Raw genomic sequence first — 27,106 nt, forward strand, 5'->3', positions numbered from 1 at the left:
TGCGTTAAAAATGCATGTTTATTTTGTCAATTGCAATGCAAACTAGGCTACAGTAGTGTAATACCCCCCGTTAACCGTGTGTTTCTATAAAGTGGGGCAAAAAGAGAAGGTTTTATAAATTATTATTATTATTATTTGTTTACCTTGAAGTGGGTAAAATGTCCGACGTTCATATGATACGTTCATACGTGTCTTCTTCAGGTAGAGGACGGAGGTTCCAAAGCTGTCAGCTCTGTAAAGAATAGAACACAGTTCCAGAGAAGACCTTCTACAGATATGTTGTGTGATGTTGATGCGTGAGTGAGGCTGCAAAAGACTTCCCCACTTCAAGAGGGTCTTTCTTGCTCTTATAGTGTACACTATCCCCCTCTAGTGACCACAGTGAGGAAATACAATAAGTTACACAAGATACTAGTTATGTCAGTCGTTCTCAAAGAGGGCAGGGGTCCTGACCTTTACTTGTTGTCGGGGTTCCAGTTCCGCACCACATGCAGCCAAATGGACCCCCAGGTCTGTAATAGAGACTGCAGAGATGCAAAATGGATCCCCCAACGGGTCTCTCAGAGTTTATGGGGTTCTTGTTGGAAAGGAAAGGTACTACGTTTACCCAGGGTAACTGGACTAAGGAAAGGAAAGGTACTACGTTTACCCAGGGTAACTGGACTAAGCTCAAGAACTTGTTTACAGCCAGGCCCTGCTCATAGAACATTTCATGGTAGGGGTTCAATGCCTTGTCCAAGGGCACTTCAGTGTTGGTAATTCTAACGTGCCGGTCCGGGGATACGAACTAGCGACCTTCCGATATCAAGACCGCTCCGCAAACCGTTCGGCCACCGCTGCTCATAATCATGTATATTATACTGGCTACCAATCTGGTGGTCATTTGAATGAAGAGAACCACCTCACTACGTGACCGAAATTCACTGTCCAACACATTGAATTGGAACACCAAAATAAATGCCAGCCAGGCCTAATACTTAAATGTGTTCGTGTTAGACACTCGACAAACCCGATGCACCGCGGTGGATTCAATCCCCTAGATCATCATTGGTTCCTAACCTTTTAATACTGAAGTACTAGCTCAGCAAATAGTTGGCTCTCCATGTACCTGGCACCATAATAACTGAGGGGGGCTCAAGTACCACCAGTGTGGTACACGTACCAGCGGTTGGGAAGCTCTGCCCTAGATTCTGTGGTAGTGGGCAGACACTTTACCACTGTACAAGGGGCACCTGTGGCTCAGGAGGTAGAGCAGGTCGTCCATTGATCCATGGGCCGGCGGTTCGAATCCCGGCTCCTCCTGTGTCCTTAGGCAAGACACTGAACCCCGTGTTGCCACCATTGGTGTGTGAATGTGGGAAGTGAGGACGCTGGTGTCGACTGTCAGCCGCTTCACCTCCCAATGTATGAATGAATGGACCATTGAGTAAGCACGTATTGCATAGAAAAGCGCTATAAAAATGCAATCTATTATTATTATTACAACCTGAGTGCGCATTTTATTTTGGCTGTAAAAAAACAAAGAGTATGCGATCATGTATCAGTTTTGTTTTATTTAAAAGATGACAAATCTTAGCACTGATCATATGATTTCCAATCCATATAGCCCTTTATGTCGTTATTATCAAACAGCATCTGAATAAAGTGGAAAAATAAATTATCTATACTGTATCTGTGATAGCCTTGCAATCACCATTGATGCAATACATTAACACTGCGTCATAATTTAAGAAACAAAAACAAAGCTGATTAATATTTTATGAAGTTATTATTAAAATCCTCGTTTGTCGTAGTTCTACATTCAACCACATTTTTAATTCACAGCTTAAATCAATAAATAGTGTTGTAAGGTGCACACATTCATTAACCACTTAGTTTAAACCTGGCAACCCAAAAATAACATGTTCAGAAATAGCTAAAACAGCCAATCTACAAGCTCACAGCAACACGTTACAATGCGATGAGCGATGAGCTTATACTGCTTATACTGCGATGAGCTTATACTGTATATGTCTTTTTCAAAAGGAATAGGGCTCTGATGGTAAAATCTTCGCATAGTGCCAGTCCTTCTAAGATTGTTGTTTAACCAGAAAACAAAGAACAAAAAAAACGATATCCCAATATCAAATTCACACTCACAAAGATATCCCAATCCATATTTGATAGCAACATCCATAACATTTCACAACAATACATCCCACTGCAAGCCCATTCCCTGTCCAAAACATTAACATCACAGTTATTGCTCTACGATTAAAACCATGAATATCAAATAGACTCAAGTACAATCCAAGAATTTCAATTCCAAAATCGATGCAAAACCCAGTGAGGTGGAGGTGTTACAGAATTCTATTAGACATGTATTATGATGTAATATGAATTAAAGCTCATACACCAGTTTGTGCTGCTCGTACACCTATCACTCAATACTATCTTATTGTTTAAAGTGATATTGTAATACTTATTGGTGTGATAATGGCAGGGATAATGGCCAGGTTCTTACCCTAATGCCTGATGTATACAAAACAGCCGAGCTACAAGCTCACAACGAGAACTATTTCCAGTGCATGACAACAGCGTGCACCACTGCACCTACGTATAAATCAGTCTTAAAGCATGGATTAAAAAGTTCTCAGTCGCCACGACCGATTTCAGACATTTGGATTCCATAGAAGCCAGGATGTCTTTGTACGGGTTGTGCGTCACAGAGTGAAAACAAGATCTCAATACATTGCACGCTGTTTTCGGTTATGTTTTTAAGACCAGAGCATTTGAAGTGGTCAGACTAGCAAATTATGTTCAGAGAAGCATCTTCCATGAAACGCTAATGGTCTCAGATGTCTCATAAAAGCAACGGCCTCAATCTGTGAACAGCCTCAATCTGCGATTTATTCACTTGGTTGGCAGTGTGCAGGCCAGCAGGGACAATATTATTAAAAAAACAAAATTGTACATTGTCTTAGTTGTTTAGGAAACAGTGTGCTAGTGTGTGTGGGGGTGGGCTCCTTTCACGCCAACACTATGCCACAAATCACAGATTAGGAGTTGGTCATACAAACATTGTTTCAGTCGTGAGATTTAAGTTTGCTTTAACGCAACCACACCAGAGTGATTAGCTGTCTAATATAATATTTCACTATCTAGCCTCATCTTGCGCTACTGTACCGTAGGTGCAATGGGCGCCGGCAAAATGTGGAGTGGGTTTTCAACCCACAGGTGGCGTGACGACCACCCCGGCCCACTAGTACTACCAGCTCAAGTCTATCTCAGGATGGAAGCAATGCAGACACAGTTGACGCTCGCTTCAAATGCAGAGGTGTGGCGGTTACCCTCCATAGTTCCTGGAGAAACAAAAATAGGGTAATGGTTGTATCGAATAAATAGATTATTTTTCAACTATTTTATAGTTTTTTTTATATAAATCAGGGCTATTGAACAACCTTTATGTCTGTGTGAGCCGCTTTACAAATATTTTTTGTAATTTCCTTAAAAGTTAACACTTCCAGTTTGTTTTTAAGAATAAAAGGCACTAGAGTGCCCAGCAGATGAGGCAGATTTTACTCTGAAAAGCCCCGCCTTCCATTTCCCCCCAAAACCAGGAGGTATAATCTTCCATTACTACTTTGCGCTGTCACATCTCAACTCTCTCTAGAAGCGTTTATATCCCAAACGAAGGATGATTGGTTAAGTCAGAAATGATGACAGAACGTTACAGTTTTATCAAAACCATGGAGAGCGCCGTAGATTTAGAGTAAAGAGACAGTTCAGTCGGGCCGTAAACAAGGATTTGTTGGGCACAAATAGTGTTAATATTTTGTACATACCGGCAGGTGGTTTCTGCCCGACGGCAGAGATATGCAATGTGCGTGCCATTATCTTTTATTTAACATGCACTAATACAAATACAAAAATGTACTAAAATGTTCTAGTCTTGTATTTGAGTGGTCGCAATGGCACACAACCAATGTGCTACCTATTTTTAATACTAATACTTTAGCTCCATCTAGTGCACATACAATGTATTATATCAACCAAAAGCGTTTAATTATTTTCAAAATATAAAACAAATAAAGAAAAAGTAGCAGATCTACAAGCTAAAAATGTGTCGCTTTGTGTCATGTTTTGAGCTTGTGGATCCGCTACTTTTGATGCTTTTGTGTGATGCTGTAGTATGACCAAATTAATTTACGCAAAAACACAAAAAGTAAAAATATGGCTGCCCGACAGCAACAATATACAGTATTGTACATATATGAAGTTATATATGTCACCAGTTGCTCTATGCGTTCGTAGTGCATTAACTGTATGTACAGTACTGTACATATATGAGGATCTATCTCACATGCAATGTGATTATGATGTCCATGTCAAATAAACAAACGGGCGATGTGGCTCAGGAGGTCGTCCAATGATCCCTGGGTGGGCGGTTCGAATCCCGGCTCCTCCTGTCCACATGGCGAAGTGTCCTTGGGCTAAGGCTGTACCCTAGCACTGTTTTTAGGACTCGAACTTCGGCAGGAATTTTCGAGCGAACATCCGAACCATTTGTTTCAAATTAATTAATTTATCCGAGTGCTTTTAACAAGGCTGCAATTCAACATGATATATCCGCCTTGAACATGATTAGCGCAGCACTGAAGAGAGCGCAGCGCCCTCTCTTTATCAATCTCTCTCGTCTCTCCCAACACACACACGCACGCACGCACACACGCACGCGCACACACACAGCGTCTAGTGGCTCTGACATGTGCTCCGCTGCTGCGGCTCCACCACGTAATGACGAGCGGCCGTGTGTGCGTCCTCGCAAACAGCGAAAATAGCCGATCTGCGTGAGGAATAGGCTAGCAGCACTCTCGTCGGGAGGGGGGCAGCACAAATATCCTACGAGTAGGGCAACCAAATGGTCAGCTACGTCCCTGATGCGAGCTCATCATTCCATAAAAATGAGCCATGAGTTGAATGAGTTGCTGGCAGGCAGTGTAGCTTGCTCGTTAGCTGTCTCTCTTTCATTAATTTGTTCCACCTGTGTAGGCTACTCTCAGAAGCGCATTGAGTGTGTGTGTGTGTGTGTGTGTGTGTGTGTGTGTGTGTGTCACTGTGTTTGTCTCTTCTGCCGTCTGCAGGACTTTCAAATGATTGTAAACACAACATGAACATAGTACTCTTATTATCAGGGCTGCACACAACTACTCAGAGGAGCACCTGGAGGAGTTTCTTGGTGCTCCTAAAATGTGGCGACCCGTCTCGCCGGATGGATAAAAGAGGGATGAATAACTTACAGCAAAAGGATATTTATTGGATGAGTGGGGAGTCAATGGAGGGTATTTCAACTCTAGATTGGCTCTTGTTGTAGATTCATCCCATTATTAAAAAAATCTAAATTTGCTAAAATCTAGGTGTGGTCCAGCCCTATGGAATGCATATTCTAATAAATACAACTTAATACTTCCTAAGGATAATATGAGCATCAAAGCAATATTTAGATTTTTTATTATTTTGTATTTAAATAACCGATCTACTAGCAGCTCACAACATTTGCAGATCAGCTATTTTTTTAACATGCGACACATCGTACGGCGAAGCATACATCAGGCTTCCCTTTTGTTAGCTGAGGCGACGTAGTCAGACACACATGGCTCCTCTGTGCAAAAATAAACAGTGTACACTACCCGACTTTACGATAATAAGGGACAGTATGTCGAGACACAGTGTTCATGTTGGGCAGCAGCAGTGCCAGTCCGCAATGCTTTAAACTCTTCCCACTCCACACTGAACCCTACATTGGCTCCAATGAGTCGGTCGGTGTGAGCTCGCCACCATTGGTGTGTGAACGTGGGAGGTGAGGACGCTGGCGTCGACTGTTCGCCACTTCACCTCCCAACGTATGAATGAATTTGTAACATTGTAAAGCGATTTGAGCACTTGGAAAAGCGCTATAACAATGCAATTCATTAGTATCATTAAACATATCTCACCAGTTGCTCTATGCGTTCGTAGTGCATGAACTGGGGGAAGGTGGAAGGGACCTGCTCCACAAGGAAGGTGCTGCGTCCATCCTCCATGGTCTGCAGCTGGGACATGCAGTGCTGGAAGTGGTCGTAGGCTTCGCACGATATGTCCATGTGTCTCACGGTGAAGTTCAGCCTAGTGACAGACAGGTACAAGGAGAGAAGGAACAGCGCAGAACTGTTTATAACAATTGTTTAAAAAAAAGAGAACGCGCCTGGCAGCGGCAGTGGCTCAGGGATATAGAGTGGCTGGAAGGTAACCGGAAGGTTGCAAGTTCGAACCCGGGCTCCCCCAGAGTTAGTGTCAAAGTGCCCTTGAGCAAGACAAGTCCATAGACTTGTCTGCCACATGGCGTAATTCCGAAAGCCAGACGTTGGAGGTGCTAGCGCCCCTCAAAAAGCTGGACATTAAAGGACCACTTCACTAGCCTGGCTAATAAGCCAGACCGAATCAGCCGTTGGAAAAAATAAATTGCCTGCCGGATACCACACAACGTGTGATTTGAGTCTGGCTTATTAGCCAGGCTACACGACAGTGTGATTTGAGTCTGGCTTATTAGCCAGGCTACACGACAGTGTGATTTGAGTCTGGCTTATTAGCCAGGCTACACGACAGTGTGATTTGAGTCTGGCTTATTAGCCAGGCTACACGACAGTGTGATTTGAGTCTGGCTTATTAGCCAGGCTACCACTTCACCACTTTTCAACCTGCTTTCTTATAATTGGTCCTCACAAGTTTTCATGATAAAATACCACAATCTTTTTCTACTCTGTGTCTCAAGAGAGGGCTGTGGGCCACCAGCGTAGGGTCCATTAGACCACGCGGGCCGTGGCCCAGTCAGTTTAGAGCTGGCCCAGTCTAACTTCGAAGAGAGGGTGCAAAAAAGCAAGAAAAACAACAAAAGATAGCCTACTTTGGCAGCCCTTGTGCATGCAAATTTCTGTTTAGTATAGCAAACCACAGCATGCAAGCCGCCTTTGTTTTAAATGGTCCCCCAGACCGTTCACAATTCACATCTATCGGCCGGGGATATATCCTTTTTTAAATCTGCCTAACGATGAAACGGGAGCCCTAGTCCTATGGGCTTCATGGCTGGGCAAATGCTTACGGTACTTACTTATTATCTCTATAGACAGACAGGTAGACAGACTAGATAGTACAGGGGTTATATTATCTCACCTCTTCTCTATAGAAAGGTAGGCAGTACAGGGCTGCTGGAAGTTACTGCAAAGTCTGTAGATGGTTCGGAAAAACCCGTCTGTCAGCTCATCGTCATAGCACACTGCAGGCAAACAGAAACAGAGCACACCATTACTTGTGTGTGTCCACGCTTATTCAGTAATCAGTAGTTTCAACCACTATTAAGGAATGTCAGTTGTTGAAAACACAGCACAACTTATGCATTTCTACCAACCATGGTTGTGATTTACAGTCATTCTTCCAACCAGTCAAAGCCACCAAACATTCTCTCCCAAGTCTGGCTGAAAAGCACTGCACTTCACTGAGGCTGTGCTGCCTCCTACTGGCAGTAAGTAAATTAGCAGACATTAATCTGATACTGTTATCGATACAGAAGAACCAGACAGTAAAACATGATTGCACAGCAGGTCCAACAAGAATCAAATGTGCACAAGTTAACCGATGTAGACCTGAGACCAGATTCTACAAATGTCTTCTAAATCCTGACAGTTTTCTGAAAAACCTTGTTACTACAAGGGCCTATTTTAGAGGCATAGGGCTTACTTTTCAAAACGGTTACTTTTCAGGATAGCAAACATACCGGTAGTAGATGTACTAGCCCAAAATGTGCTACGATGTGACACGTTTTGAGATAGTAGATCGGCTATTCTTGCTACGAAATAGGACATTCATTTAGGGGGGGGGGGAAACAACAAGTTAAAATATGGAAATAAGAGGCTTCTTCCCGACAGGAACTATATTCAATATAGACAATTTGCAAAAAAGGTCTATATTCTATATGTAAGTTACTGTTCTATTGCTGCACCTGCCATTATTAACCTCATGCACATACAGTATCTGTAACTAAATATGCTGCTTTTTTAAGAACTGCATCATACCATTGCCATTCTCATGAATATCTGGAATTATTTGACCTGCTTGTACACGGGGTGGCAGTGGCTCAGGGCTAGAGTTGCCGGTAGAGCGGCCGGATTGGGAACCGCAAGGTTCCCAGTTCGATCCCGGGCTCTCCCAGAGTTAGTGTCGAAGTGTCATTGAGCAAGACTCTGAACCCCTAATTGCTCCCGATGTGCAGGTTGGTGCCTTGCATGGTTTCCTCTGCCATCGGTGTATGAATATGTGTGTTGATGGGTGAATGTAATGCGCAGTCTATGTAAAGTGCTTTGGATAAAAGTGCTATATAAATTTACCATTGACATGAATACAGGGCTCCAGACTAACTTTTTCACAGGTAGCACTAGTGCCACCTACCTTTTCAGTTGGTAGCGCCACCACAAATTAGGTAGCACCAGCTTTTTTTTGTATAGCGCCGCAGCGCTGTATTAATACATGACCTTATCACCAAGGCTAGCACAGGTTTTCTTGGCTGAAGCATAAATGCCTTAAATTAAGCACATAACATGTTATATTTTTCACTCACACATTCTATAGGAAATTATTATAATTAATTAACCTATAGTGCATTTTTCCATATCGTTAATATCATTTGGCTACTGTATATGAAACAGAAATGAGACACACCCATGAGACACACCCCTTACCTTCTGCATGGGCATGTTCAACCTAATGGCCAATAAGGATATTGGAATATGGAATGAACATGTGAAAACTGAACTGACTTTATTGTGAAGGGGAAAGTTTCTAAACGTCTCAGGGAAACTTATGTGTACAGCCGATGCTGAAATCAGTTTCGTTTTTTTCAGGGTTGATCAGTGAGCACGCCGCCGCTGTTGAACTCACGCGTGTCGTGTGCAGACCGGTGCAGACAGACAGGCAGAGAGAGAGAGGGAGGGAGAAAGAGAGAGAGGAGGCGCGGAATGAGCGAGAATAAAGTAATATTTTATTATCGCGCTAATGCCCGTGCTTCATGGTTGAGGCTGGGAGTGAAAGCAATAAGTAGCACCGGTGTGACCTCGTTCAAATTTAACTCGCACATTAAGAAATTAAGTCGCATATGCAACCTAATAGGTCGCACGCTGGAGCCCTGCATGAATATATGTTTTTACATTACATTTGCTTATTTCACCCGTTTCTATCGTTATCTCTTTCAGTCGATATTCTCCTTCCCTTTTACAGAAAACTTTTTCTGTAAAAGGGTTTTTTGTTCCCAAAGGAATTTCACCACACTTCTTAACACCTGCGATGTGACGATGACCCTGACTTGCTTACAGTGTTCAAATACATCCATAACCTGAGGTCAAAGGTCACGCATTGTGCAAACTCTTACCGTCGGCTGCCAGGATGAACCTAGTGCTGTCATGGAGATCTGCCACTTCCTCCTCAGTCCAGCTGAATTCCACATCAGCATCTGGAGATGAAAGAACAACAAACTTAAGCAATGTTACACGAGAGGTGTATGTAATGACGTGTAATTTTGGGGAGGGATTGGATCAGGAGGAGTTAGACTCTTCTTAACTCATTACGATAAAAACAAAAATGTCTACTTGTGTAGCTAAATCAGTGGTGCTCAAACTTTTGTCTCATGTACTTATGTAAATGATCCCCAACTTGATATGCATTTGTTCGCGGACCGTTCATCTCAAAATATTTTGTTCCAGGGACCCCCAGATACAAAGATTAGAGTTTTAAATGTTCACTTTATTATATACATTAAAACATTTGCACATGTTATTCCTGGCTATGAGCTCTTGAGCTTTTGAATAGCCAAAGCATACAATATGACTAAAGTGGCTAAAATGATTGTGATACTAGATAATAGTATGCTATGAGCTTGCGTGCGTGCATTTTGTGGGTGTCACATGTGTGTGAGTGACTGGAGAGTGAGATCACTCCTACCTGTACAAAGGTCATGTTTGAGCCAGTCTAGTTGCCTCACCTTGACTTCACCACCTGTTGGACCGACAGACGGACAACAACAACAACATATTCCACATTGTGTTGCCAGTCCGATGCTGAAACATGAAGAGGACGTTTTAAATACAGTGATCTCACCTGCAGGCTCCGTTAGATGTCTATTCGACGTGACGTTCTGCCGACACATGCCGAGAAGATCCTCTCCAACATCTGCAACAGGCGAACAGGACTTTGAGATCACACGGAAACAACGACACCTTATTATTATACCCGTGTGTCTTGCTACCGTTATCACATTCAACTCTGGTTCCCGGCGTACCTCTCATTGCCTTGTTGTTATTTGCACAAAACAATCGATGGTAATCGTCTCAGTGAAGCGTTTCTGTTCTCCATTATCCCCAAGTGCCTCTCCCATCCCCACTATAACTTAATAAGAGACTGAAAACAGAAGGGCCTCCAGAGACTGTGGGACACGAGATAAGAGTCGCCACGTCATCCAATGCTGTGTTCTCCGATGGATGCAGACCATGAGAGAGGATGAGATTTGATGAGATTTGTATTAGGAATTTCAAGCGCAACTCAAAAAAAAGTATAATGGCAAAAACCCCATGGGATAAGGCAAGCACGTAACATGGTTATTAAAAACACTACATTCCAAAGTTGTACTCGGTGGGATCACATCGATGTTGCGGCTTCACTCTAATTAATGTCTGATGCTCAGGAAGCAGTTGCATTAATCACTTGAAATGTCGAAATGTCTGTCCGCTCTGCTGCCTCGGTCCAATTAAAGTGTCCCCTTGTCAGGAATGCGGAACCCGGTGTCCGTTAGGAGTGAGCATAATTATGCATACTGTGTCTCACTGTGTGGTGGCCGGGTCGTGTAATGCCCTCTCAGCGACAACTAGGAAACAAAACACAATGAACCCACGCACTTGATTCACCCAGTGGGTTAGCTTAGGCTTGAAGCACAGACACATTTCAAGCTGTCCCTCACAGTGTGTCATCTGCGCAGTGTGCACTCATTACATCTTCAGTTCAGTTTAGTTTGGATTGTCACAGTCACGTGGTGACAATTTGTTGTTGTTGTGCCAACGGCAGATTCGTGTCTGGTTTATTAACCAGGCGAGACTGAGGAGGAAGATGGAAGCTATTGTGACACAGGCCTCCCACCCTCTCCTTGGTGGGCTAGTGGGGTTTAGGAGCACTTTCAGACACAGACTCTTCGTGCCTTGGCATAAGACTGAGCGAATGAGTTTTGTTGTTCATTGTGGGACAGTTTTCAATACAGTACTAGTAGCAAATGACTGAAAACTGTTTTTTTATCAATTCTCTTTTACACAGATCCTGTATTTCCTCCTCTTTTGTATGCGCCCTCCTCAGCCGTTTGCGTCACAATTCAAATTGTGATTTCATCACGACAAGTTTGAATTGATTTTAAATTGATTTACGATATATCGTTACATGCTTAATAACATGTCATTTTAATATAGTCATCTCTAATGATCAATGTTGTGCTCTCTCTCTTTGTGTCAACTTAAGTCACTATAACATTAAGTAGGAGTGTTTTCTGGAGGAATAGATATAATTAAGTCAGTCTTGTGATTAACAAGCACTTAAATGAAATGATCAACCCACGGCTGGGATTCTCCTTTCAACCTTGTGACACGGCGGCAGGCATTGTACTCATTGTACCGTTACCTGTGCAGTAAACTGTTTTGGCCAGAGTTGCCATGACGACGCTGGTCAGGCCCGTTCCGGCCCCCAGCTCCAACACCGTGGCTCCTCTGAACGTTGCCGACTGAGAGAGGATGTAGTCAGCCAATAGGAACGCTCCACGCCACACCTAACCAATAGCAGGAGTGGAGGCGGGGGAAATATGAGAGAATAATGCAGTGTAAAAAAACAATGAGACAGAGACAAGTTGGCTGAAAGCAGGGTGTCATTAAGGCTAATTACCATCAGAGTTGACATAAATTACAGTCTACTGCCATAGTGGCTAAATGCTGTGCAAACTTGTCAAGCGGAAAACTGACAATGGCTTGAAAAACATTCAGCAGAAGACGTGCATTATCACTCTAGCAGCACTCAGAACAAATGCCATCAGGACGGCTAGCTTGTATATCACTTACTTCTTGATCTGGACTGTTGTGACACTTTCCTAATTCAAGCTTAATGTTTAACAAAATGTGCTACAGCCTGGTAAAAAAAAAAAGATACCAAGGATTCATCAGTGATATGAAACTACTGCCTCTCATCGCAAGTTTGCCGCGCAACACTTGTTGAAATGGCCAGGAGACAAAGTCTAACGTTTATGATGTCACACCCTCGTCCCCTGATACTCGTATCAAGGTTAAAATCAGCATCAACAGACAACACAAACATCAATGAGAAAAATGATGAGACACAACTAGGGTAACAGCAGAAAGCTAAATGAAATATGTTTTGTCAAATAATTCCCATAATGCAATTATAGAACAATATATATATTTTTTCTAATCAAACAATTTCCAAAAACAGCAGAAATAACTGATCTACAAGCTTAGACACATGTAAGTCGTTTTAAGTATACAATTATTAAATATGTCAGTAATTTATTTGTATGTTTAAATTATTAGTTATATAAGCCCTGTGCATTTTTTTCATTTCTTCAATGTCAAAGCACAATACAATTGTGAATCGCAATCATTTGTGTTAACAATGAATTGTCAACTTAAATTTGTAATCCTGACAGCCCTAGGCCTACTTGTATGTATAGACTGTGGAGTGTGGACTGTGTCCTGCTGTCCAGTAATTATGATGTAATTATTATGACGATGACGATGATTATGATGATGATGAGAACAGTTCAAGTGAATGTAGCATCGCATGGTTATGGCGAGACTGACCTGTTTTCCCACATCTTCCAGAGTGGTGGCCATGGTGTGTTCTGTAAATAGTTTGGATATATGCACATTTAAACACATTAAATATGCGCAGCATTTCCAGTCCATAACAAATTAACACAAACATTCCATGCCAGGGTAAAGACAGCTGCATTATTAATGACTATTTGATATATAGGTACGCCAAACTGTCTGCAAGCACCGTGACAATAGTCAACAACATTGATTGCCAACACACCCAAATAGAAACTTGCACACTATTAATTTGATTAGCTGCAGCTGTGTTTATCCTGTGAAAAGTGTCCATTGATATCCTGGCAGAAAGATGCACGGTTCTTTGTATTCACATACACACCCTGCATGTTCAAGCTCCTTCATACGATAGTGACCTCCGTTCCCCATCTTCACAAACCACACCAAAACGGGCAGATCACTAGATTTTACAACCAAGGTTTACTGGCTGTCCCTTTATCAATACCATATTGATAAACTACATATTATGGAGTCGTTTAAACCACTGGGTCGGGCGGGGCCCATTTATGGGTTGCGGACACATTTTTATGGGTCCCTTTATTTTTTGGTCTTTTTAATGAATTAAAACAAATCCAATAATTGATTACTCTTTGATTTCTCCATGAGATTACTGGAACAAAGAAATCCCATACATTTGAAAACAAATGTTTAAGAAGTAGTGAAAATAGCCGACTGGAGTCTTTTAACACATTTTGGGCGGGAACCCCTTTTGGTGTTTTACACATTATGTTATAATTTAGCTATTGAAAAATAGCAGATCTACAAGCTCATAGGTCTGCTATTTTTGAAAGATTGTGAAAATATGTATTTCAGAAAACTGGAGGATTTAGAAGATTTTTTTTAAATTTCGAGGTCAGGCCTAAATGGGTTAAACCAGAGGTCCCCAAACATTTTTATTTCGAGATCCAAAAGAGACAGATTCAGATCCAAAACATAGATTCTGAATTGACCACTTAAGTCCTATTTAATAGTGACATCAGCCGATCTGAGCTGTAGATGTGCTATTTTCACCATACGTTTATAACATGTTTATGGAATAGAATTCTGATCTTCTGTTGACAAATATTCAAAAAAGTTGTTTTTTTTAATTGGAAAATGCATTTCCGGTGCTTTACCTACCGATCCGTATCACATCTTTGAGGTGCTGGTGGTCGTCATCGTCCTGCTCCTCGTTGTCCTCGTCGTCCTGCGTGGCTGTTGATTGGCTGAGGATGGTAGGACACACCTGTGTTCTGCTGACCCTCTCTGTCTGGGTGCTCTGTCTGGGCCTGGAGGACAACAGCAGCATTCTTTATGTCGCGGTACAATGTATATGGAAAGAAGGAAAACGATATGCACACCCCAGTTTCAGAATACGGTGCTGGACCCAAAAACAAATTAAAATAGTGGAATGTCCGCACACAATATAGTTCCGCTCCCCGTCTTTTTTATATCAACCTATTAGGTTCCCGGGGAGAAACTTTGTTGTGTTTAGGTTAGGGCTGTCAAATGATTAAAAATTTTAATCCGATTAATCACAGCTTCAAAATTAATTTAATCATGATTAATCACCATTCGAACTATGTCCAAAATATGCCATGTTTTCCTGTTTATTGTTGTGGAAATGGAAATATAAATGACAGAAAGCGGATATACATTTGTTTTTGAATGATTTTTGTTTTCTAATGCATTTAGTATAGACATGATGTGATGTGAGCATTTGTAGGCCTAGCCTACACTTTGAGTTAAATCAACACTGGCTTTTGGCCATGTAGACTGCGGTCCCCCAGGAGGAAGTCACTAATGTTGCTCTGGAGAGGGAAGTCTGGAACACTCTGGTGGAGCTGTTGCCCCCGCGACCCGACTAGGGATAAGCGGTTGAAGATGGATGGATGGATGAATGGAGACTGGGGTCCCAGTCCAGAGATGAAAATCATAATAAAATGGCCTAGGCTACTTTCTATCAATTTAATTTGGGGGTCCTTGAAATTAAAATAGCTGAGAAGCAATGGGTTAAACTGTAGACTATAGTTAATTGAAATTCACAAAATACAATAATGGCACATAAGCATTTTTGGAAACAGGGCTTGGTTTAGAAAAGCCTATATTTTGCGCTAAAGTAATTATTGAATAACATAAATGTAGGTTTTAAGGCTAGAATGGCATTGTAGTGGACTGTAGTGAGAGGCGAGATTGTCTCTCCTTCATTGCGGGACTGCAGGACTAGTCTGGAGATAGTTAGTCGTGAATCAGCTTCAGTCAGTGTTTTGGTTCGTACCTGGAGTTGCGCATTATCTCCGCGGTGCACAGCAGCACAGGGGAACTGTCTTTAATATATCCATGGTCGTTTTCAGTTGCTTTCCATGTGCGACACAAAAGTACCATGTGTTTGTTTTGGTAATAGCCTACTGCAGGCGCAGCCATGCTGATTCACGTAATCGCGTAGGACAAAACGAAACCAGCCGGACAAACATTAATGGCATTTTCAAAATGTCCACAAGTTGCGACGGACCCGAGTGATTCTTGCAGCGCGCTGATAGCTAACACTATGTGTGTGTGTGTGTGTGTGTGTGTGTGTGTGTGTGTGTGTGTGTGTGTGTGTGTGTAGCCTAATGGGGCTTTGCTAGGCAGACAAAGTAACGCAACAGAGTTACAGAATCAAACCACTTTGCAACCAAACTACAATACACAAGCTATCTCTCTGGTGTTGTTCAATCATGACTGTGTGCTACACAGTGACAGATTTGTTATGCTCTGGAGTCTGGACGTTCCTGAGCCGCGCGCACGGGCGCATGTTAGGGGGAACACTTACACTAACATGCGTTAATTGCGTTAAATATTTTAACGCAATTAATTAACGCAATTGATTAATGCCATTAACGCGTTATTTTTGACAGCCTTAGTTTAGGTTGATATACAAGTAAGACGCGCAAACGCGGGAAGCGAACGCAGCTCGTGTGTGTGTGGTTGTGTGTGTGTGTGTGTGTGTGTGTGTGTGTGCGTGTGTGCTACAGCTGCGCCCTGTGTGTGTGTGTGTGTGCTACAGCTGCGCCCTCTGGTGGCGGGCGGGTGGTGTAACAGCGGGACACACACACACACACACACACACACAGACATTCAGCCCTTGCTGTCATAGTAAGTGGCTCACTGCGTTCGCAAAAAGATACGGGGAGCAGAACTATATCGTGTGCGGACATACCACTATTTTCTTCATACGGTACAATGTATAATCATACAGAGTGCTTCTTCAAATTAATAATACGTATTTGCCTACGGACTGGAGCCCCAATCTTGGGACCCTGCATAAAAGATTTGTGTTTGAAATTGAATGTTTAAATTGTTTTGGAAACTAGCACGTTTACAGGTTCACAATGTGTGACACCACGACACTTTATTTTCACACCACGGCTATTTTCAAATGGCCGATGTATCTAGGTGTAAAGTGGTAAAAACTGTATCGCTATATTAACTAATCTTCTGGGGACCCACAGGACCCCTGGTGGTCCCCGGACCCCACTCTGAGAACCAGTGCTCGCCTCAATACCATCACAGCTGTGGACAGAGATGCATGTTTGGTTAGAGAAGTTAATCCTTTGTTGGACGTACCTGCGTGTCACCTCCAGGTCCCCATCTTCGTCTAGGATTGGCTTCACAGTGCTGTCCTTTTCTTCCTCTGCCACCGGCGTGCTCCCTTTCTCATCTTCCCTCACACTGTCTTCCTGTGTGTCACCGTGTAAATCTTCCTCACGAGCAGTGGAAATGAGCTTGTACTTGGAAACAAAGACTGTACGGAGATTTGCACAAAAACATTATTCCTAATATGTTAAAATTTTTAATTAATCTGTATTCTTAGACGATGCTTTCTAAATGTTACGTTGCTATAAAGGAAGTGGAAACTAATATTACTTGAATAACAACAGTATTAAGAAATAGTTAGAATGTAAGTTCTCGAAAGGATAGGTCCAGGACATGGTTGAGGAATGTTTATACACAGATACTACACGGATACTAGAACGCTCGCCTGAAAACACAGTCAGCTCGGGTCGGTGTACAGACGGCATAACTGCTCAGCCTGGTATTCCTAAATGTAGCCTCAGCAAACTATGTCTAAACGGTAAAACATAACCTTATTCCCAAGCTTAACCTCAGTGAAACGCTGCCAAAACCTAAGCCCATTCCTAAACTTACCCCCCAGATAGAACTATACCGAACCTTTTGATTGATTGATTGATTGATTGATTGATTGATTGATTGATTGATTGAAATATGTATTAACAGTTTGCAGAATTACAGTACATTTCAAGCACAACTCAATACAAAGACTGTTAACTGTGAGTGGATGACCCAATAAAGCATTACACTTGTTTACAAGAGGGTCCACCTTTCAAAACATTTAGAGACGTACAAATAGACACTTCTATATAGCCAAAGAACAAAACAGGAATTCATCATAAAGGAGGTAAAAAGGGAAAAGAAACATACAGTGAGGGGAAAAAGGAGTGGGTGGGTGGGGGATTCAGATTTTACGGGGGCCAGTTTGGAATTGCAGCCGTCCGTAGGTGCCCTTTGAGAGCGGTTTTGAAGGAGTCAAGGGATTCGCATGTCTTAATGACTGTTGGTAGGGCTTTCCACATTTTGGTGGCATAGGAGCGAAAATAATGTAGTCCCTTGTTTGTGCAGAATCTGGGTTGTACATGGTTCGTTGCACTCCCTCTGGTGATGTGGGTGTGGACTTCGTTAACATTAAGGAAGTATTTAGACAGGTACATCATGGGTATCTTATTTCTAGCCTTGTCCTCAGTCAAAATTAATGCTACAAGAACCGCCCAGACGAGCGGTCGGCGGAAGAAAATGAGGGTGAATTAATTTTAAGGCGAGCATTCCGGTTAGGCTCCTACACGATTGAGGCATGACGAAACCAGTATACACACAGACTATACACAGACAGACACACACACACACAGACCTGGCTGTCCAACACCGTTGAGGCGTGCCATAAGGTGGCGTGCGTTGGGCTGTAGCAGGTGAACATCGGACAGTACCGTGTCATAGTGGAAGGTGATGATGTCCATGGCTGCTCCCACATCACCTCGACGGCACTACTGATGCACTGGGGATGTGCTGCTACTTCATGCCTGGAGACAACACACATACGCACAACACAAACAAGCGTCTCTCACTCTCACACACACACACACACACACACACACACACACACGAGCGCAAATAGATTACAGTACTGTGGTTAGGTGCAGACAAGTCAAAGATTAACTCGATCTATTCAACCCCGTTGGACACAGTTGGACCATTTTGAAGTATGTCAAAGTCAAAGCATGTTGTATCAGTATGATAAGTTGTTTTAACATACAGTAGCCTACAGTATATGGCCAAATACACCTATTGATTTGTAATATTCTGAATCAAACTAAATATTATGTATCAACAGTTACTTTGAAAATATAGTCAGCTTAATTGTTGAGATAATTGCATGTTTAATCAATGTCAAAACACGCAAATAATATGCACCCTCTTATGGGCCCTGCTTTAAAGTCAATGGCATGTGGTCGGAATGCCTAGCAGCATAGCAGAAAGGCCTGCATTTTATTTATAGAGGCTGGTGTCTGCTTTGTAACAGCTTCGAAATGAACGCTGCTAACTTGTGTTCAACCACATAACCACACAACCACGCACGCACCACACGCACACACACACACACACACACACACACACACACACACGAGCGCGAATAGATTACAGTACTGTGGTTAGGTGCAAACAAGTCAAAGATTAACTCTATTCGACCCCGATGTAGATTCTACCAGCGACACTTTACCAAAGTTACCGTTCGTTAGGTCAGTGTTAATCGGTTTAGCAGGCTGCAAAGTGCAATATCTAACTGGCATTTTAAGATATGGTGTACATTGTTTTGCTGTTAGATTTTAATGTTTTTGAACATTCTACTCTATCTGGAGAAGAATAGCGTGCATAAGTGTAAGCTCATTTTCATTTAGTTCATTTTGTGATTTAGGTAAAGAGGGGGCGGGGCGCACATAAACAACATCTTGAAATTCAACGAATATCACAACATATAACTTAACCTGCCGTTTTCCGAATAAAAACATTCGTTGAACGTCCGAGGGGAGACTAATTAAAGACAAGATAAAGGCGAATTTGGGTAATTTTATTTTTGGAAGGACAACTCACAGAAACTTCTTCCATGCTCCTCTCCTGCCAGCTACACGGACACAAATGACGGACGGACAACCTTGGGCGCCGCATGCTATCTAGTCCTGACAACAAGTGGGAAACAAGTAACTTTGCAGAATGTTCCTAGCCCCTATATTTCCTCGGATAGATGCGTTTTTAATATCTATGGATAAACCTATTGAGAGAAGTCTTTGTACTTGTATTTCTTTAGCAGCAGTGTGCAAGAATCAGAAGGCCATTGAATGGTGCTTAGTAGGCCTACTGTTATTATAATAACCTTATTACATACTTGTAAATCGTATACCATAGAGTTTTAGCTGCATTTTTGTTCTCTATATATAAAGGAAAAAGCTCTTAGAGCTGTGGCGTAATGAAAGGGGGTAGTTTACTTGTCATTTATGGCGGCAACTATTTAATGCAAACTTTACCCCGGGGGGTTAAAATATATGTATAGATAGTCCACAGGCTTACCGAATTAAAATAAGGAACTCTTTAAATTAAGTTGTGGGGTTGTTTTTTTGATTGATTGAAATAATTATTAACAGTTTGCAGAATTACAGTACATTTCAAGCACAAACTCAATACAAAGACTGTTAACTGTGAGTGGACGACCCAATTAAGCATTCCACTTGTTTACAACAGGGTCCACAATTCATCAAAACATTTAGAGACGTACAAATAGACACTTCTATATAGTTAAAGAACATAACAGGAATTCATCATAAAGGAAGCAAAAAGGGAAAAGAAAAATATACAGTGAGGGAAAAGAGGGGGGGGGGATTCAGATTTTACGGGGGCCAGTTTCGAATTGCAGCCGTCCGTAGGTGCCCTTTGAGAGCGGTTTTGAAGGAGTCAAGGGATTCACGTGTCTTAATGACTCTTGGTAGGGTGTTCCACATTTTGGTGGCATAGGAGCGAAAATAATTTAGTCCCTTGTTTGTGCCGAATCTGGGTTGTACATGGTTTGTTGCACTCCCTCTGGTGTTGTGGGTGTGGACTTCGTTTACATTAAGGAAGTATTTTGACAGGTACATGGGTATCTTGGTGGTGTATCAAATCTTGTGGACCAGACCATTGCAAGATGCTGTACTCTGTCGTCGACCCTAAGCCATCCCAGCCTGTCAAAGTGGGCAGGCGTGAGGTGGGTTTGGGGGGTGAGGCCAAGTAGGAGCCTGACCAGTTTGTTTTGGGAGGTCTGGAGCCTTGTTTTAAGGGCCTTTGAGGTGCTGTGGTACCAAGAGGTGCATGCATAGTCAAATAAATCTTGTACGAGGGCTCCTGTTAAGGTCTTCAAGGTGTTTTTGTTGACCAGTGAGGAGATCCTGTAAAGGAATCTTGTTCTTTGATTGACTTTTTTGATTACGTTGGTGGCCATTTTATCACCAGAAAGATTGGCCTCCAGGATGGAACCTAGGTAGGTAATTTCATCTTGTCGTGTGATAATATTGTTACCCACTCTAACCAAGAAGCCATCTGCCTTGCTGAGATTACTATTTGATCCGAAGAGAATGGATTCAGTTTTTCCCAGGTGTAAGGATAGTTAATTATAATTTAGACTCACAAGGAAACTCGCTTTAGGAGATTGTGACTTCGTCATAATCACAGAAGCATTATAATACACTCACAGGCAATTGATTGACTGGGTTTGGGACCAATGGGAGCCTTGACCACCCCCTCCAGCTTGGTGGTATAAAACCAGGCTCCACCCATTGTCCTCACTTTTGTGAAACTTCTCATGCGAGAACACACAGCATTATTTAGTTTGTTATCAGCGAGCCAGGTGCAGATTCTACCGAGTTCAGAGCTGAGGGTCTTTTCAACCTGCAGTTTGTTCCTGTCCGAGAACAGCAGTGCTGAGTCATCTGCGAACAGTCACAAGCTGATGTCATGTCGTTTACATATAGGAACAGTAAAGGCCCTAGTATGCTTCCTTGTGGAACGCCACAGCTCACTGAGAGGGGGGGGGGGGGGGGGGGGGGGCAGTGTTCCGTTCACCTCCACCATCTGTTCTCTCCCCTACAGGTAGGATTGCATCCAGCTCACTGATGTGCTATCAAAACCAATTACTTTAAGCTTGTTAACCAGTATGGAGTGGTTCACGGTGTCAAAAGCCTTTTGAGTTTTGAGTGGCTACGCTCTTGTTTTGCAATCAATTATAAGTACCATATTTAATTTAACACCTATCTGTATTCATCTGAGAGCGAGCTCTCATAGGCTACAACACTGTAGAGGGAGGGAAAAAAGAGGAAGAGGGAGAAAAGAAATAAACACTCTTGTGCCATGTTAAAGTGCATGTTATAGCCTATATTTGATGTATATCCTGTAGAGCAGCGGTCGAAGACGGACGATTGAGGGGGAAGATGGCAGAGAACGCCGATGGGAGAGGCTGTGAGAGCGAGATTCAAATCGACGAGGATACAAGTGGAAATGGAAATATAAGGAAAAGGACAAATGGAAATGGAAATAGCTCAGCAAGTGATGAAATCCTGAAGAAACATAAGTGTTTGGAATGAAGACGGTGTCAAAAGTTGATGGGATATTCAGGGACCAACATAGTGTGGGAAGGTTTGTTGGAAAAGTGATTGGAGAGGTTAGATCCTTCAGGGTGGCTAGAAGTGGCATTGTAGTTGTTGAATGTTTCTCAGAAACACAGACGCTGTCAGCTATGAACCAGGAGAGGCGTTCAAGACGCCTCATCGACCTTACTTAACCTTCTTTATAAACATTTAGAAGGCAGTAAGAAGCACGCCAGGCTGCTCTTCGTAGATTTCTCATCAGCCTTTAATACAATTCAGCCTCACGTTCTGGCAGACAAACTTGTAAACTTATTCTGTCTAGATGCAGGTCTGGTAGGCTGGATCCTTGATTTTCTTACCAATAGATCACAACAGGTAACGGTCAATGGTATTTTATCCAACCTATTATCATCCTCTACCGGCTCACCTCAGGGTTGTGTTTTGTCCGCCTTCTTGTATATTTTATATACAAATGATTGTGTTAGTCAGCACACCAACAGATTCATTATCAAATACGCTGACGACTCCATCATAGTCAGCTTGCTTGGTGATGATGAAGTTGGTCATGGCCAAGTACTTGAGGATTTTCTCTCCTGGTGTGGGGATGCCTTTCTCCAACTGAATGTCTTGAAAACCAAGGAAATGTGTGTAGACTTCAGGAGATCCCCCCCAGTTCCCCAGAACAGTGTTGTCCATGGTGAGCAAGTCGACCTGGTGACCACTTATAAATACCTGGGTACTACATTTGACAGCAAGCTCAAATTTGATGTGAACTGTGAAATATTGTGCAAGAAAGGCCAACAACGTTGTAGTAGTAGTAGTAGTAGTTTTTTTGAATGGTGCAACCACTCCAAGGAACAGCTATGTGGCTATGTGACTATGTTACTATGTATGTGACTATGTGACTTGAATGAGTACCAGTAGGGGCGCTGTTGTGCCAGAAACAGAGAGAGAGATAGTGCTGCACTGTTGCCTGCTAATGAGAGAGAGAGGGGGGGGGGGGGGGCGAGATGGGAGTTGCACCACTCAGTTCACACGGGTGATCGAGTATGGACAAAGAAACCAGCGGTAATGCACAATTACGCCAATAAACCCCATTAGAAGAAGAAGAAGAGCAGCGGTCCCCAAACTTTATTGGCCGTGCACCCCCTGTTACTGTACCTCCTGACCTAGCTGACGCACCCCCCAACGCCAAGTCTCGTTGTATTTGGCTGAAAATTATACATTTTTAATATGATTATGGCAAATAATTACAGAATGTCACTGCACTGAGAGACTGCAGCTCCTGTATACTCCCGCAGCTGCTCTATGCATCTCCTTACAACAGTGTTTTACCCGATTTTGCGCTGCTAAATAACAGGGTAAAACCGCCATTACCCTGTTTCATCTAGTGAAATTGGGAGAATTACATCATTTAATATTTTCAAGGCTTCTTTGCTAGTAGACCTGAAACCCATTTGTACTTGTTTTAGATTTTTGGAGAGAGGTGTGTACTTTAATGCTTGATTATTATTTTTAGCTTTATCTTTATCTCTATTGTATTTTTATTATTACTTGCGCAAGCAGAGCGCGCAAGTACTAGTTTCGCCCAGGACGATATTCGAAGCGTATGCACCGTCCCAGCAAATGACGTAATGATCACTTGTGCCTGATACGGTGGCACAATGCAAGGCATTGGGTCCTTTAATCCACATCTTTACTGCTAATCAATTTACAAATTACATACATTACATACACATAGAGGCATTTCCTTTAATCCACCCGACACTGATCGACATATACGTCACCATCGAAAGCGTATGAGTAATGACTACTTGTCCTTGATATAGCAGTGGTGTCATATTACATACATGTATAGATGGAGCATTACCTTTAATCCTCCCGACACTAAAACATATCGTCCTTACGTCACCATCGAAAACCAATTCCAATTCCACCCTGGCATTGGGTCCTTTAATCCACATCTTTATTATGTCATCATTAAGAGCTAGTTATACCAGTTATACCCTAACGTCATTTGCTGGGACGGTGCATACGCATCAAAAGTGGTGCAAAGTAACCACAGTATACGGCTAATCAACTTACAAATTATACATATACATAGAGGCATTTCCTTTAATCCACCCGACACTGATCGCTAAACCTAATAATTCAACATGTCAAACGTTCCTTCACAGAGAAGCTGAGATTTAACAGTTTGTAGCGGTTGACAGTACTTGCACGCTCTGCTTGCGCACTAGCACTAGTAGGCCATTTATGGCCTACTAGTGTGCAACAAGCAAGTAGGCACTCGACAGAGTGCAGTTCTAGTTTTCAGTATTATCACTATTAGTATTTTGTTAGGTGTTTCAGTGCAGTTGCTTCTGGTCTTGATGTAGTGTTGGAGTGGTTGATTATTGTTCTGTGTCGACATGTTTAATGTATTGTTTTGTCTATGTACTGTATTCATTGTGTTGCGCCCGAGGACCCCCTCTAAAACGAGATGATACATCTCAAGGGGCTATCCTCTAAAGGAAATAAAATGTCAATATATGTCAAGCAACCCCCTAGAAAGCGTTCGCGCACCACAAGGGGTGCACGCACCACAGTTTGGGAACCACTGCGTAGGATCCTGTACAGGATAAATCAAATTTGCTATAACATGCCACAATAATGGGTTTTTTTCTCCCTCTAGTGTTTTTTTTCTCCCTCTAACAGGGCTTGATATATTATAGGCCTACCCACTAAAAGCAAAGGAATAATAGCCTACACTCAGCCAATTACACAATTTAGACATTTAGCAGCTCTTATATGTGTGGGTTTACTCCATTTCGACCTTTCTGTGTAATAGAAATGTCAAAATTACTGCTGCAAAAAGGGTCTTTAGGAAGGTCTCATTACATAAGGTGTAATGAGACCTGTGCAGCAGTGAGCTGTTTGAGCTGTATAGACTATATATAGTCTATACTATACTATAGGCTACTTTGCATCACGTAGTTTGTGAAATGTGATCATGCAATGTAGTGCTAAGCCTTGCTTATGACTTGTAACATTGTGAAACTGTTTTTAAAATATTAGCCTAATTTAAGTAACGTTGAATTAAATAATTTAGGATCCCCCCCACAATGAGGGGTAATTTTGTTCCTGAACCCCATTATGAGAAGGATGTCCCTCTTGGTTTACTTTTATAGTTCCACTTTCCAGTTTAAATCCAATTATAACAGTTACAAGTCTGCCTTGACTATAAGTCAGTGATGCATCCTGAGGTCAACAGGGTTTCGGGTCTACCAACATCATACCCCTCACTCAGGCGACCCAGCCAGGGTTGATCAAATCCCGATTTTCGTCCCAGTAGCTACCCTCGATCAGTCCATCAAGGAATGAGCAAGGCCACACAATCCGTTGCTCCGGAACTACTCTGCCGGCACTGGGAGAACCAGATTCTGGCGCGTGGAAGGACAATAGGATCTGTGGGTTGACCCCTGTCCGGGCCCCTCCTACGTCTCACCAGGTCCACTCCTGCTAAAAATGAAAATATGTATTGTCTTATATCAGGTTTATGACAAACAGTTGCTTGTTGTTCATTGTTCGTTTGTGCAGTTCCAGCAATGCATAATATCATCGGACAGTTATGTTAATCTAAAATAAAGTTAAGTTATTCCACTCCTCCTGATGTCCACTACAGTTTTAAGTCGAACCTGATTTACATCAAGCCAAGGTCTATTTTGAATGAAGGTCAATCAGCAGTAACAAGTCCAATCATATTCATGACAATAGAATATGCAAAAGATCTCTCATGGGGGAAAGTAGCCTACATTGTATTACAGTACAAGTACTGTATGCTAATTCACTTCAAGTTACTTTGACAGTCCTTTATCTGCATATATGATTAAAATGACTCCAGTCATTACTGATGTGAAACTCGGTCCTTCTAAAACACTTTGCCTTGATTATAATTAGACACCCTGTGTAGAGGTCTAGCAGTTTGATTTGATTCATGGCCCCAATAACGCACTGTCTATTGCCCATAGGGGTAGGGAATGAGCAACAGTATTAGAAAATGACTAATCCATGACGAATCCACTCTGTAAAATAAAGTGTGGGGGGCTCTTAAAAGAGCCTTTGTGTTGTTGGTAATTAAGTCAATATTATTAACCTCCGAATCTGTACAGAGTGCGTCCTTGTCTCTTCAGCGCATAGACAACATCCATGATTTGTTCACCACTGTGCAAACAACATACCAGTAAAATTCTTGCTCCATGGCAGACATTTTTTCAACAAAGACCCCATACATACATAGCAGCATTGTAATTTATATTTTTTCGACCTGTTGGATCTGAAACCATATTGGTGTTTATCAATGAATTTATCTAGCCTTATAACACATATCTTTTTCTAATATTTTAGAGAATTGTGATAAATGAGAGATAGGTCTATAGTTAGTGTATTGATATTTGTCACCGCTCTTGTAGATGGGGATAACTTTGGCCGTTTTCATGGTGTTGGGGAAAAGGCCTGTTGAATGCCTGTTGAAAGTCGTATGTGTTAATGGTGTGATTATGGTATCTATTATATTTTTTAATTAATGTCATATCAATATCAGAACTGTCGGTGGACTTTTTTTTTTTCAAATGATCTTACAATGTTCAGTATCTCCTGTTCCTGTACACCTCTGACATGTGGGTTTTGATTTATAATTCTATATACTCTGTCTCCTGGTGCTGCTATTTTATTGGCTAGGCTTGGTCCTATACATTGACAAAGAAATCGTTAAGGGAGTTAGAATCTCAAGAAGGGGGAAGTGCACCGGATTGTCTGGTTGAGTCATTATTATTAGGACATTTTACCAGTAGTAGTCAACGGACGGTTGAGAAACAGTGGGATGTATACAAATGGGACGCATAGCAAGTGTTAACTTACAAAAGCACTAATCTTAGCCCATATCCCCACCCAACACAATAGTGGTCCCCAGGTTGATTCTAAGTCAGGGTGGTGGTCCCTGGTTCAAAATCAGTTGAAAAACCCAGAATTAGACTGCCGAACATGTTATCTATTTTGTTATTAAAAGTGTCAAGGCATGAGCCGGGTGTTCTGTATATACAGTACAACTTATGATCATATTTTTGCATTTTTCGAAAGCTATTTCAATTGTTTGGCATTCGAGTATGTTATCAACAGTAAATGTCATGCTTTGTACCACACTGTGTCCACATACAAGGAAACTCCTCCTCCGGTTTTGTTAGTCCTGTTCAAGGTGAACAGTTTATACACCTCCAAATCCACATTGGCAGCTTTCTCGTTATTCATCCAGGTTTCCGAGATCGCAATGGTAAATGGTAAATGGTGCATTTATATAGCGCCTTTATCCAAGGCGCTTTACATAGATTGTGCATTACATTCACCCATTCATACACCGATTGCGGCGGAAGCCATGCAAGGTAGGCTACCAACCAGCATCACCACATCCTGAGCCACAGTCGCCCCGCG

The 27,106-nt window shown here is 42.2% G+C and overlaps 1 protein-coding gene across 2 annotated transcripts; it reads right to left on the bottom strand.

Annotated features, from left to right (window-relative positions):
* Positions 1-140: 140 nt before the first annotated feature.
* mettl22 (methyltransferase 22, Kin17 lysine) lies at positions 141-19,167 on the bottom strand. Of its 2 annotated transcripts, XR_014570142.1 has the most exons (13): positions 19,122-19,167; positions 17,884-18,052; positions 16,524-16,701; positions 14,058-14,206; positions 12,909-12,949; positions 11,722-11,866; positions 10,162-10,233; positions 10,006-10,059; positions 9,437-9,517; positions 7,189-7,291; positions 5,976-6,144; positions 3,166-3,341; positions 141-232 (listed from the first exon to the last, which is right to left on the bottom strand). XR_014570142.1 is itself a non-coding variant. In XM_083779898.1 (12 exons), exons 2-12 carry the CDS (start codon positions 17,987-17,989, stop codon positions 3,267-3,269), a joined length of 1,173 nt encoding a protein of 390 aa, XP_083636024.1. In that variant the 5' UTR covers positions 17,990-18,052; positions 19,122-19,167; the 3' UTR covers positions 1,534-3,266. The 2 variants fall into 2 exon arrangements, 1 of the variants encoding a protein (XP_083636024.1); XM_083779898.1 differs by lacking the exon at positions 141-232 and having other exon boundaries at positions 1,534-3,341.
* Between the last annotated feature and the right edge of the window lie 7,939 nt (positions 19,168-27,106).

This window comes from Protomyctophum parallelum (genome assembly GCF_964188405.1).
Source record: "Protomyctophum parallelum genome assembly, chromosome: 13".
In the NCBI taxonomy this organism is placed as follows: Eukaryota; Metazoa; Chordata; class Actinopteri; order Myctophiformes; family Myctophidae; genus Protomyctophum; species Protomyctophum parallelum.

Excerpts from the sequence above, each read along its gene's own strand:
- mettl22 (XM_083779898.1), bottom strand. The coding sequence starts at position 17,989 with ATGGACATCATCACCTTCCACTATGACACGGTACTGTCCGATGTTCAC. Across the intron at positions 10,060-10,161 it reads ACATCTAACGGAGCCTGCAG|GTGGTGAAGTCAAGGTGAGG; the intron begins GTGAGATCACTG and ends TCGGTCCAACAG. Across the intron at positions 6,145-7,188 it reads TACCTTTCTATAGAGAAGAG|GCTGAACTTCACCGTGAGAC; the intron begins GTGAGATAATAT and ends GTCTGTCACTAG.